The 11,719-nt window shown below is 44.5% G+C and overlaps 2 protein-coding genes across 2 annotated transcripts in view; both read left to right on the top strand.

Moving 5' to 3' along the window:
• Positions 1-5,435, top strand: part of LOC310867316 (succinate--CoA ligase [ADP-forming] subunit beta, mitochondrial) — a 31,449-nt gene extending 26,014 nt beyond the window's left edge. Inside the window, exon 11 of the mRNA XM_083777272.1 lies at positions 2,515-5,435. Coding sequence (XP_083633398.1) covers positions 2,515-2,589 — 75 coding nt within the window. The 3' untranslated portion in view covers positions 2,590-5,435. The remainder of the gene's footprint in view (positions 1-2,514) is intronic.
• A 3,311-nt stretch (positions 5,436-8,746) lies between these two features.
• LOC310866481 (cullin-2-like) lies at positions 8,747-10,666 on the top strand (the record flags this gene model as incomplete). The annotated part of the gene is made up of 1 exon (XM_083776102.1): positions 8,747-10,666. One exon carries the CDS (start codon positions 8,747-8,749, stop codon positions 10,664-10,666), a length of 1,920 nt encoding a protein of 639 aa, XP_083632228.1.
• Between the last annotated feature and the right edge of the window lie 1,053 nt (positions 10,667-11,719).

Genomic DNA, 11,719 nt, shown 5'->3' with positions numbered 1-11,719 from the left:
GAACACACGCTGTGCACGTGTCCGTGTCAAACACACGCTGTGCACGTGTCCGTGTCTATGGAACACACGCTGTGCACGTGTCCGTGTCTATGGAACACACGCTGTGCACGTGTCCGTGTCTATGAGGGTTTACATGGTTACAACGTGCTCACATAATGCCTCTGTCTGTGCTTTAAGGGAGAGCATTCATGTCAATCTCAATAGAATGTTGTGGGCTCTCCTTGTCCTCTGGAAATGTCACCGTCCTTATTTGAATGCATCTGACCTCCAGCTCCCCCTCCCCCCCATCTCTGTGGAGCCGCAGTCTCAGTGCTTTGACCTATTTAGACCTGAGAACAGATTCTACAAATCGTCTTCTAAATCATGACCGTTTTCTGAAAAAAGAAAATGTTTCTATGTCGGTGGTGCTCAACCTTTCATGTCGAGGACCCCCTGAATTATCTGTATTTGTCCGCGGACCCCCATCTCAAAATATGATGTTCCAGGGAGCCCCCAGAAGAAAATATTTGAGTTAAAAATGTTCACTGTGAAAGAATATATATTCAAAGATGTGCACACATTTTCACGATTTTTCAAAAATGGCAGATCTACAAACTTGTAGATCTGCTATTTTTTCAACAGCCATAGTTTAAAATAATGGTTAAAGTCGTTTAAGGCGACAACGATGCGGCCTCGGGTCTAAGGGTTAACCCAGCCTTGCCATGGCACGTTCATGTGTGGAAGAGTCAACCAAGTCGATTCTTATTTACATATCATCACCAAATCACAGCAAGCCGTCTCATGACACTTTATACCTGTATATGGAGCACTTTACGGAGACCCAACAATTCCTCTCATGACCAAGCGCTTGGAGACGGTGGCAAGGAAAACCTTTTTAATGGCTAAGAAACCTCAAGCAGAACCCTATGGGTTGCCATCTCCCCTGACCGGTTGGGTACAATTTAGGCATTTAGCAGACGCTGGGTAGAGAAGGGAGTAGGAGGCACAAAATACACGCATCACATGGAAAATGGCTGAACTACTTAGTAGTACTAGTAGTAGATCAGTTATTTTCGGTAAAGATATTTAGTGCAGAGGGAAAAAGGATGTATGTACCTAGTATAGATGCCTGTAGTTGGGGAAAGTTAGCAAAATGTGTGGCAAGTCTTCAAAAGAAAATGCTTACCACTAGCTTTCTTCTCAAATGTGTTCATAAATTATCCACAGCCAGATCAATCATGATCAGTGTGGAGAAACCTGCGAGACGAGAAAAATGCGGGCAGGACGTCAAGTTAGTGACACGCGTCCATGGCAGACGGGATGTTTACAGATGGAGCGAGAGAGGAGGCTCGGCAAGTCCTGGGAAATGCCTCAGTCCTTCGACTGAGGGACTGAGGGAGAGCCAGCTCTCTCTCCTCCAGCCCCGTGAGATGAAAAATCGTGAAAATGTGGCGCAAATCTTTGAATATATATTCTTTCAGAGCAAATGTTTTTAATTCAAATCTTTGCTTCTGGGGGGGTCCCTGGAACAACATATTTTCAGATGGGGGTCGGCGGCCAAATACATGTAATTTTTTAGGTCCTTGACATGAAATAGTTTATGTCAAGTAGGCGCTAATGGAACTCTACAATTGACCAAAATACATTTGATTTATTTTTTATTTTTTATTTTTTTTAGCCACATTATAACAGCCACATTATAACAGCATAACATAACAGTCATAGTCATAACAGCACAGTTCGAATGTTGAAGGTTTTTATTCCAACAGATAGTCATTTCAGAGTATACTGGACAAGAGATCCAGTATAAGTCATTTCACACTTGGTTGCATGCTGAAAGTAGCCGATATACAAGCTCACAACGTGTCGCAGCGTGAGTGTAAAATGAGCCATTGCGACTACGGTAGTAGAATGTTTGAAATGTTACTTTCAAAAACAAAAACTGATTGCCTCCATGCTGCTGTGTAATCGAGTCCAAAAGACAGCTGTACTGGCACTCGCTGCTGCCGCGTAGCTTGGAAGTTTATTTATTTATTTTTCCTCCTTTCTCTGTTCTTTTTCTGTCCTCCATCCATGAGCACACGTCTGTGTTCCACCTCGCTCTCTCTGTTCAAGAGAGCGTGTCTGATTTGCTGATAACAAACTATCTTTACGCCTGGGAAAAACTGAATCCATTCTCTTTGGATCAAATGGTAATCTCAGCAAGGCAGATGGCTTCTTGGTTAGAGTGGGTGACAATATTATCACACGAAAAGATGGAATTATCTACCTAGGTTCCATCCTGGAGGCAAATCTTTTCCGGTGATAAAATGGCCACCAACGTAATCAGAAAAATGAACCAAAGAACAAGATTCTAGCAGATCTACAAGCTCATAGCGCGCTACGAGCTTGTAGGTCTATTTAAAAAAAATTGAGCACCACTAATACAGAAACATGTCAGAAAACTGTCAGAATTGAGAAGATTTTTTTTTCTCGACGTCAGGCCTAACTGTGTGTGTGTGTGTGTGTGTGTCTCTCTCTCTTCTTCTACTATAGGTTGTAAAGCTGTCTGAAATTGTGACACTGGCCAAGGAGGCTCAGGTGGACATCAGCTTCCAGCTTCCCATCTAAGCCACGCCCCTCTGACCCCACAGTGACCGCCTCCCCCTCTCCCGCCCTCTCCGTAACAGACGACAAGACTCTGAGACGGAAAAGCTGAGATTTGGCGCATAGTACTGTTTTCTGTTTGTCCTCCATATCCGTTCTCCTCTCGTGACATGATGGTAGCATGGCTATGTAATTGTTGCACACGCCGTGCACAAACACACGCGTACAGTAGCTCTCTCTCTCATGCTATAGCCTGCCAGTGTTAACTGGTTCTGTTTTGTATTTTTTCGCGTTACAATAGAGGGAAGAATAGCCTCTTCTGGTCACAGTGGATTTGCTGTATGGTGTACTATGGACCGTACGTACGCCATACATACAAAACCTGCATTAGCACTAAGTTGGATACGCACAACAACCCCTCTCTCCTCTTTGGGAGAGGGAGATAGAGGAGGTTCATAAGTTGGATACGCACAACAACCCCTCTCTCCTCTTTGGGAGAGGGAGATAGAGGTTCGTTGAACCCTGCTTTTGGAGAAACACTTTTGGGAGAACCATTTTTTATTTACAGTCTTGAGACAAAAGCGCAGCTGATCAACACGTTTCCCCATGGTAGTAGGTGGTCAAGTTGTTAGCTTTGAGCTCAACCCGCTTTTTTAACTCTTGAGAGTGTACAACTGGAACCAAATGGTACAACTGGAACCAAATGGTACAACTGGAACCAAATTGACCCCAACGGGTCCATTTGGTTCCATTTGTACACTCTCTGAGTTACAGACCCATAAGGGTCCATTTGGTTCCTAACTATCATTGAGCCCCTGGAACTCCCTCAAGGACCCCTAGGGGTCCCCGGACCCCACTTTAAGAACCACTGGATTAGATGAAGTGCACTCACTGGCTGGCAACGCGAATGCCATCGGCTGTGCCTGGCACACACGGAACACACCGCGTCGTAAATACAGCACTATAGGAGTAGGAGGAGCGCCCTTCAGTGCGTTGTTGATGTGAATCTGTGTATTATTTGCAGAGATCAGTGGAATAGAAGATGCTTTGCGAGCTTGTAAATCGGCTTAAATGCGACATTTAAATGAGAGCTTAAATGGGTAATTATTCCACATCGGTCGCTCAGGGGTGTCACGACATCGGTTCAAGGAAATTGCCGCTGGGTGCCGTGGTCACCTTAATAAATATCTCACCCATCCAGCTCCACCTGCATCTTGATCAAAAATACATAATACATTTTGGGGGAAAAATCGGAAGCCTGATGAATTATCTAGCTCTCAAACCACCGCTCAAGGCGCTCAGACCAGAACTGACATTTTCGTGAAGGTTTCTGCCCTTCAGATTAACGGTTTCCTCCATTATTAGAGCAGTGCCCGGAGGTTGAATAAATAAAAACGGGTTAATTACTCAACCTCTACAATGGTTAACTAAGCGTTAACTTTCATACCGGCGAATGGTCAGTGCAAGCGTCAAGAGTGGTTGATTAGTCTTCGCGTAGCCAGACGGAGATCGCCGCCTACTGTTATATGTTACGACATTATTACTGTACCGATGTTACTGATTACTGGGAGTTGTTTATGTTAAAGTTACTACCTCCAAACAGAAAAGGCCTCGCACCCACCCGCCCGCCCCTACCACCCCCCAAGGGGGACCCGGAAACGCTGGTCTGGAGGAATCTAAATTCAATGGGCTAGATAGAACAGCAGAGAAAACCAGAGGCAACAAAACCAATCCTGATACTGTCCCAATTATGAAGGACTGCCATATATTTGGTTCCAGCGATGCTGTTTGAATTGTATCCAGCCAATTTTAGCCCATTCGAAGTTAGATGCCACCAGACTTATCAGTAGGCGGGGATCTCTGATCGTCTGGCTACCAGACATCACCAACTAATGAGTGCATCCAAGCTTGTAGATCGGCTATTTTCTCCACAGATATGTTCTATATAGTGAGAGCAGGTGGGAGCCTAGCATCGAGCCCTGGGGGTTCTCCGGCTAACTAACTAAAAGGCAGACGTTTGTTCTGGCTCTACAGTACAAAACGCTAGAATAAGGCCGTTGTCCAGATTGACGTCAACGAATCAGCATTTTTCGGAAGCGTTTCCTCTTCCCGTAGCTCCACTCCTCACCACTTTGTGTATGCTCTGCCGCCTTGTCAACCCCTGAAAACCCAGGTTCTGTCTTGAGTCTGATCCGCACTTAATCGCACGACGGTATCGCGTGCTGGAGATACGTGTAGCAGAGAGACACCGTCGTGTGAGAGATTACACATCAGGCATTAGTAGTTGTCTGTCCCAGAGTTGACTGTAAAACGATTGTAGTTCTCTGTTGGCTATTTACGACTACGAGAATAAGTGAACCATGCTAGACCGTGAAAGCACGGTGTAGAATCTCTGGATCTAATTTGGGCCCTGCTCAGGAGTAGTTCTAGGAACCCAGAACTACTACTAAAAATCAGAAAATAGCCTTTCTATACAAGCCCCCACTGCGTGTTGTGAGCTTATTAGCCATTTTCTCTTTTATTTATGAGTTGGGTTTTTTTGCATTATCTTTTTAGGATTTACCTCCCCTTTAAGCGGTCGTTCTGGTAATAAAGGAAACATTCATGAGTTCTGGAAAGGTTATAGAAGCATTTGGGTCACAATTCATAGTCGGAAAGAGCCATCTCTCTCTCTCACTCCCACTCCATCTCCCTTCTGTTACTACTGCATCAGCCTTCAGAACACAGACTGTCACGTGTTGTGAGTTGTAAGTCATTTATTATATCTTGTAAATAAGCAAACCGCTGTTCTCTTTTGTGTAAAATATTTATGCTCCTCTCGAGGGGTACATCCCAAATATAAGGAAATAAATGGAGAGAATACCAATGTTTCGCTGTTTCAATGTTTATTCTTTTCTTTTCTTCCTCAGGTCGCATTCATACCAGAGAGCTTTGCTGCGATTAAAACTAATCCTGCTGCGCATTGTCAGAAAGTGCGCTTCGTTTGGCAGGTGTGAAGGCTCATTCGAATCTTAATGCGCAGCAAATAACCGCATTTTACTCCTCCCAAAAACGTGGGTTTCGCTTCGCTTCGAATCGCACTTGACTACGATTCGGTGCAGGTGTGAATGCAATCCGCAGTAAATAAAGGAAATGAAGCAAACATAATGTGGCGGGTGAGGAGCTGAACACAGTTGGAGACGGAGAAGGCATATTTTACGCAGCGCAAAGATGTCCCGTTACTGTGGATAGACGTGGTCGAATAAGGAGACTGAAGCCCTGATCGAAATGAGGACGTGTACATTAATCAATTGCTTAAGTGAACACATAAAAACACTGCAGTGTATTATAGCCTACATAATATTCTGTCTGTCTGTCTGTGCGTGCCGTAAACATGGAGTGCTGTCACTGTGTGGGGACTGGGGAGTTATATCAGTGCGCTCATGCAGCGCTGTGCCTCCATGCCCAAAAGAACAGTGTGTGGCGGCTGCGTGCGTAGAGAGAGAGAGGGCGGGGGGGGGGGTCCCAGACGGCACGACACATGCACGTTATGAGTGTAATTTTATCACCATAGATTTCACTGTGTAGGCTATAGTTTATGAATGGAACACATTGATAAAGGTCCCCCCTGCTGCGTTTCCAATTGCTGCGAATGACAGTGTGAAGGCAAACCGCAGCCAATTAAATATGCAAGAATCCCAATTCCCCGCCCTTACGGATCTGAGTCTACCGAAGTATTAGGTGAGAATGTGACCTCAGAGTGATTAGTTGACAATAGGGCTGCCTGCAACAGTTAATGAATTGATTTGAATTATTTCGTGTCGACTCGTTGAGATATAGTATATAACTAGAACTGCACTCTGTCGAGTGCCTACTTGCTTGTTGCACACTAGTAGGCCTACTAGTGCGCAAGCAGAGCACGCAAGTACTGTTGACCGCTACAAACTGTCATATCTCAGCTTCTCTGTGAAGGAACGTTTGAATTGTTGAATTATTAGGTTTAGCTATTTGCTACCTACCGGTACCTACTTTATGCATGTAAAAAAGTAGTATTATGAAGTATGGTACAAGTTTCTATCTATAAAAGAAATACAGTTTTATCGATTTAGAATGATTCTGGATCCCTTTTTAGTTTCTCAAAGAAAAATAAATCATCGATATCTGTGAAGTCAACTTGGAGAAATGGAGAGCAAGGGGTTAAATCTGGACTGACAATCATTGCCACTGACAGTCAGCTGATTGTCACTCACTCACTCCCCAATTGCCTCACTAATCAGCATCAGTGCATGCACTGCACCTGAGAGTAGGGCGTTGGCCAAACACAGGAAACACACAAACCTCCATGAGAAACAGCAGTGTGCATCCAAAGAGGAGCAACACACTGAACAGCAGAGCAGAATGATGCAGCCATATAAATGCTGGAGAGACAGCCGGTGAGATGGAACTGTTTACTTGTGAGAGATCATGCCAGTTCATGGACATTGTTTGTTGTTGTTTGTGATGACTTGAGTTAAAAAGTTAAAGGAAACATGATGGCCAATTGGACATGAACATTGAACATGATTATTTGATTTAAATACATTTGAATTGAGTATTGATTGATAAAAACGGTTCAATGATGCTAATTAATTCAGTTTATTTAATTTACATTTCATGAGTTTATTATGTTTAAAAACGAATTGAGCAAAAATGAATTGATAAAGAGACACTATGAAGTAAGAATGATATTTACAGGTGTTTAAAACATATGCAAATTATGTGTATTGATTTAATATGCATTATACTTACATTAGTTTTTTATTTTCCCTTTAAGGTTTTTCACCTGACTTACCGCTTACACAATGCCTGTACAACTGTACTCAACTAAAAAGTAAAGAAGAGTAAAAAGAAGGAAACTGTGTGGTCATTGTTTGAGTGAAACCCAGTTACAATCTCCATATGGTCTGTGCCATCCCTTTCAAGCAGGGAAACTGCAAAAAATACTAAATAGCTTGACAATATCCGATGGGGAAAAAAGGTATATAAACTGAAATAAAATATGTTATCACATATACAGTATAATTATTTATTTTAAATTGTCAATTGCTTTAAATTTACTTAATCTTGGACTATAGTGATATTAATACTAAATGCCTCTGTTTATATGTAATTTGTACATCCTAAATGACGTAATGACTACTTGTGCCTGATACAGCAGTGGTGCCAGATTACATACATGTATACATAGGAGCATTACCTTTAATCCTCCCGACACTAAAACATAGATTCGTCATTACGTCACCATCGATGCCTCTGTGTATATATGTATATGTAATTTGTAAGTTGATTAGCGGTACACTGTGGTTACTTTGCGCCACTTTTGATGCGTACAGGTATGCACCGTCCCAGCATATTCGATGCGTATGCACCGTCCCAGCAAATGACGTAATGACTACTTGTGCCTGATACGGCAGTGGTGCCAGTCTGCCAGATTACATACATGTATACATAGGAGCATTACCTTTAATCCTCCCAACACTAAAACATATCGTCATTACGTCACCATCGAAAACCAATTACGCTCTGGCATTGTACCAGTTAGTTATACCAGTTATACCCTGACGTCATATGCTGGGATGGTGCATACGCATCGAATATGCTGGGATGGTGCATACGCATCGAATATGCTGGGATGGTGCATACGCATCGAATATCGTCCCGGGCGAAACTAGTACTTGCGCGCTCTGCTTGCGCAAGTAATTATTTCTTAAGCTTATATAAACAATTGTCATTGTCTTCCATTATAATCAAGAGAGATCCCCTGGTGTAAGGTCACCTTTAGTGTTGCGATGATGTAACTGTTGCCTAGCAACATAGATCTGCTCTGACGTCAGGCATAAAACATTTATATAACTGGTACACGGCCACAGGTGAGAGGAGAGCAGCATTCGGGCTTGCACTTTTTCGTTTTGTACACATGATAAGACACATCCTTTAAATGATGGCTTTTAACGGTACATGGAAGAAGCTACAGACAACAGTCAGCAAGGTTCTGATATGTGACAGGTTGGAGAAAGAGGAATGGACGGCTAGCATATATCATGTTTATGACTTGTGTGATTTACATTCAAGAGATTTATACCAAGAGACCGAGAAGTTGCTGCTTAAACATACCTGCCAGTTGTCCAAGGACGTTCTGATGTCAAATGAGGACCCTGGAATTATGCGGGACAGATACCTGGACAAGCACAACAAGGCTGTTAAACACATGGACAATCTTTACTCGTATCTAAACGAGCACAAAGCTGCGGATGACATAACGTCGTCTGGAGACCACAATCAATCAAGCCTCTTGAAGGATGTAGGAGAGTTGACACAAGAAGCGTGGGAAAATATGATGATCAGTGCCCGCCAGTTTGAAGTTGCTCGGACGCTGCTTGACACCATCATAAGTAACTATAAAAGTAAATCATTTGAGCACTTTGAGAGTAATCGAAACGAGTACAATAAGATATTCAAGCAGGCACTTGGGGAGGAAATCTTTGAGGGGCCATTTCTGACAAAAATGGGGGAGTATTACAAACAGGAAGCCTCCCATCTACTGAAAGACTCCAACTGTTCACAGTATATGAAGAAGGTCGTCGCGTGGCTGGAAATCGAGAAGGAGCGACGCAAGCACCTGAAAGACCTTCAGCTCGCGGGCCTCAGTGTCAAAGTTAAACACGAATGTGAGCACCGGATGGTGGGCGACCACCTGCAGTTCCTCCTCGGGGAGTGTCAGAACATCGTCCGACAGGGCGACAAAGACGATATCGACAACATGGCCAAGCTCCTGCAGACCGTGAACACTGGCTTACCTCACATGATCAAGGAGCTGCAGGACCACATCCACGGTGAGGCCGTCCGGGCCACCAGTAACCTCTCTAAGGAAAATATGCCGACCCAGTTTGTCGAGTCCTTGGTGGAGGTTCGCAGTAGATTTGATCAGCTTCTGAGCGCCCAGCGCCAATTCATGAATGGACTCGATAAGGCTATGTCGTCGGTAGTGAACCACGCGGAACCCAATTCCATCTGCAGATCCCCCGAACTGCTGGCCAAGTACTGTGACGGTCTGCTCAGGAAGCCTGCCAAGGGTATGCCGGAGACCAACGTGGAGGCCAAACTGGACGGCCTTTTGAAAATATTCAAATACATCGACGACAAGGATGTCTTTCAGAGGTATTACGCTAGAATGCTAGCAAAGCGGTTCATACATGACCTGTCATTGTCTATGGATTCTGAAGAATATGTGATCAGCAAACTGAAGCAAGAGTGTGGCTACGAGTACACGACTAAGCTCCACAGGATTTACACGGACAGGACCATGAGTGTCAACCTCAACAACAACTTCAACAACTTCATCAAGAACCAGGTGGACCTCGGCATTAGCTTCCAAATCTCTGTATTTCAGGCGGGAGCCTGGCCCCTCTCTTACGTCCCCTCTCACACCTTCGCCATCCCTCAGGAGCTAGAAAAGACCGTACAGATGTTTGAGTCATTCTATTGTAAGCAATTCAATGGTAGAAAGCTGAACTGGATGCACCATCTGTGCATGGGTGAGGTCAAGATAAACTGCCTGTCCAAGGCCTACACGATCCTGGTGAACACATACCAAATGGCTGTGCTGCTGGCCTTCAACAACAACCAAGCGGTGAGCGACAAGGAGCTGCAGGTCATTACCCAGCTGAATGAGAGGGAGCTGCAGAAGACCGTCAAGTCCCTGCTGGACATCAAGATGCTCAACCACGACTCACAAAAGGGGGAAATAGAAACCGAGTCCACATACTCATTGAATATGAACTTCACCAGCAATAGGACGAGGGTCAGGGTGGTGCCGTCGACGCAGAAGGACGTGGCACAGGAGATGGAACAGACAAAGAGGTCCATAGACGAGGACCGCAAAATGTATTTGCAAGCGACCATAGTGAGAATCATGAAGTCCCAGAGGGTGCTGCTGCACAACACCCTCATCCAGGAGGTCATCAACCAGTCCAGAGGCAGATTCAACCCCAGCGTCAGCATGATCAAGAAGTGCATTGAGGTGCTCATCAACAATGGATACATGGAGCGCAGCTCGGCAGACAAATACAACTACTTGGCCTGAAAACAGGAATGACCAGGAGCGTACGCAGGCATCCACCCATGCATCGACTGACCGGGTGGACTGTGTTGGAAATAAAGAAATACTAGAACCAATATAGTAGGCTATACGGTGCTGTGTTGCTACTTGCCTAATTGGGCCATGGCTCTTTAGCCAACTGGTAGCGTACGCGGCGCCCTAGGATTTATAGGTCCTGGGTTCGCCTTCCGGGCCGAGGCAACACTAATGACAAACAAATGAAAAACAGACTCGTACTTAGTTTTAGACCCTCGTAGTCCACTGCCTCCTGCATTTCTGGAAAGCAGCAATATAGTCACTTTACTTGGCCCTGACTTGGAACCCCCAGGATAAGCGGAAGAGAGGGTACCCTAAGGTCTCATACACACACATCAAACACACATTCTGTGTTATGTCTCTTTGATGGCTGCCTCAATGCTTTTCCAATGGGAGTCACATGGTTTGACCAAACATTGGTTTGATTGCTGATTGCTGCCCCCCTCCCCCCATCAAACACAAATGTTTGGTTAAACCATGTGACTCCCATTGGAAAAGCATTGAACACAGCATTAAACACAGACGGAACACAGAAGATGCGTTGATATGTGTGTATGAGGCCTGTGCTGACACTGTCGAAACGCATGTTTTGTCTCTGTTCTGGGGGGAGAGGGAGGGCAGAACAGTTCGCAATTAACTTTGAATGGGAGTCATGTGGTTTTGACGAAACGGCCTTGCTTAATGGCTGTGTTATTCTTCCTGGAGCCTGAAACATTGACAGTCAAACATGCCAATGAAAAAAAAAATCTGTGATTTAGTGACATCACAATATCATCCCCTCCCCTAACCCCCTCCCTCCCCCTTTATCATACAGCTGTGGGTGCGGCTTCAGTTCAGGTGGATGGATCACCCATCACCCATCCATCACCACCCACGAGGTAAAACTTAATTGACTGGTGGGCGTGTCCACATAAAAATGTAATTTTAACAAATAGGCTACTGTACACTAAAAAATTAAATAAATAAAAATCCTTCAGACATCCACCACTCAACATGCTATTT

This window comes from Protomyctophum parallelum, assembly GCF_964188405.1.
Source record: "Protomyctophum parallelum genome assembly, chromosome: 11".
NCBI classification, from domain to species: Eukaryota; Metazoa; Chordata; class Actinopteri; order Myctophiformes; family Myctophidae; genus Protomyctophum; species Protomyctophum parallelum.
This window is presented reverse-complemented; position numbering and strand designations above follow the sequence as displayed.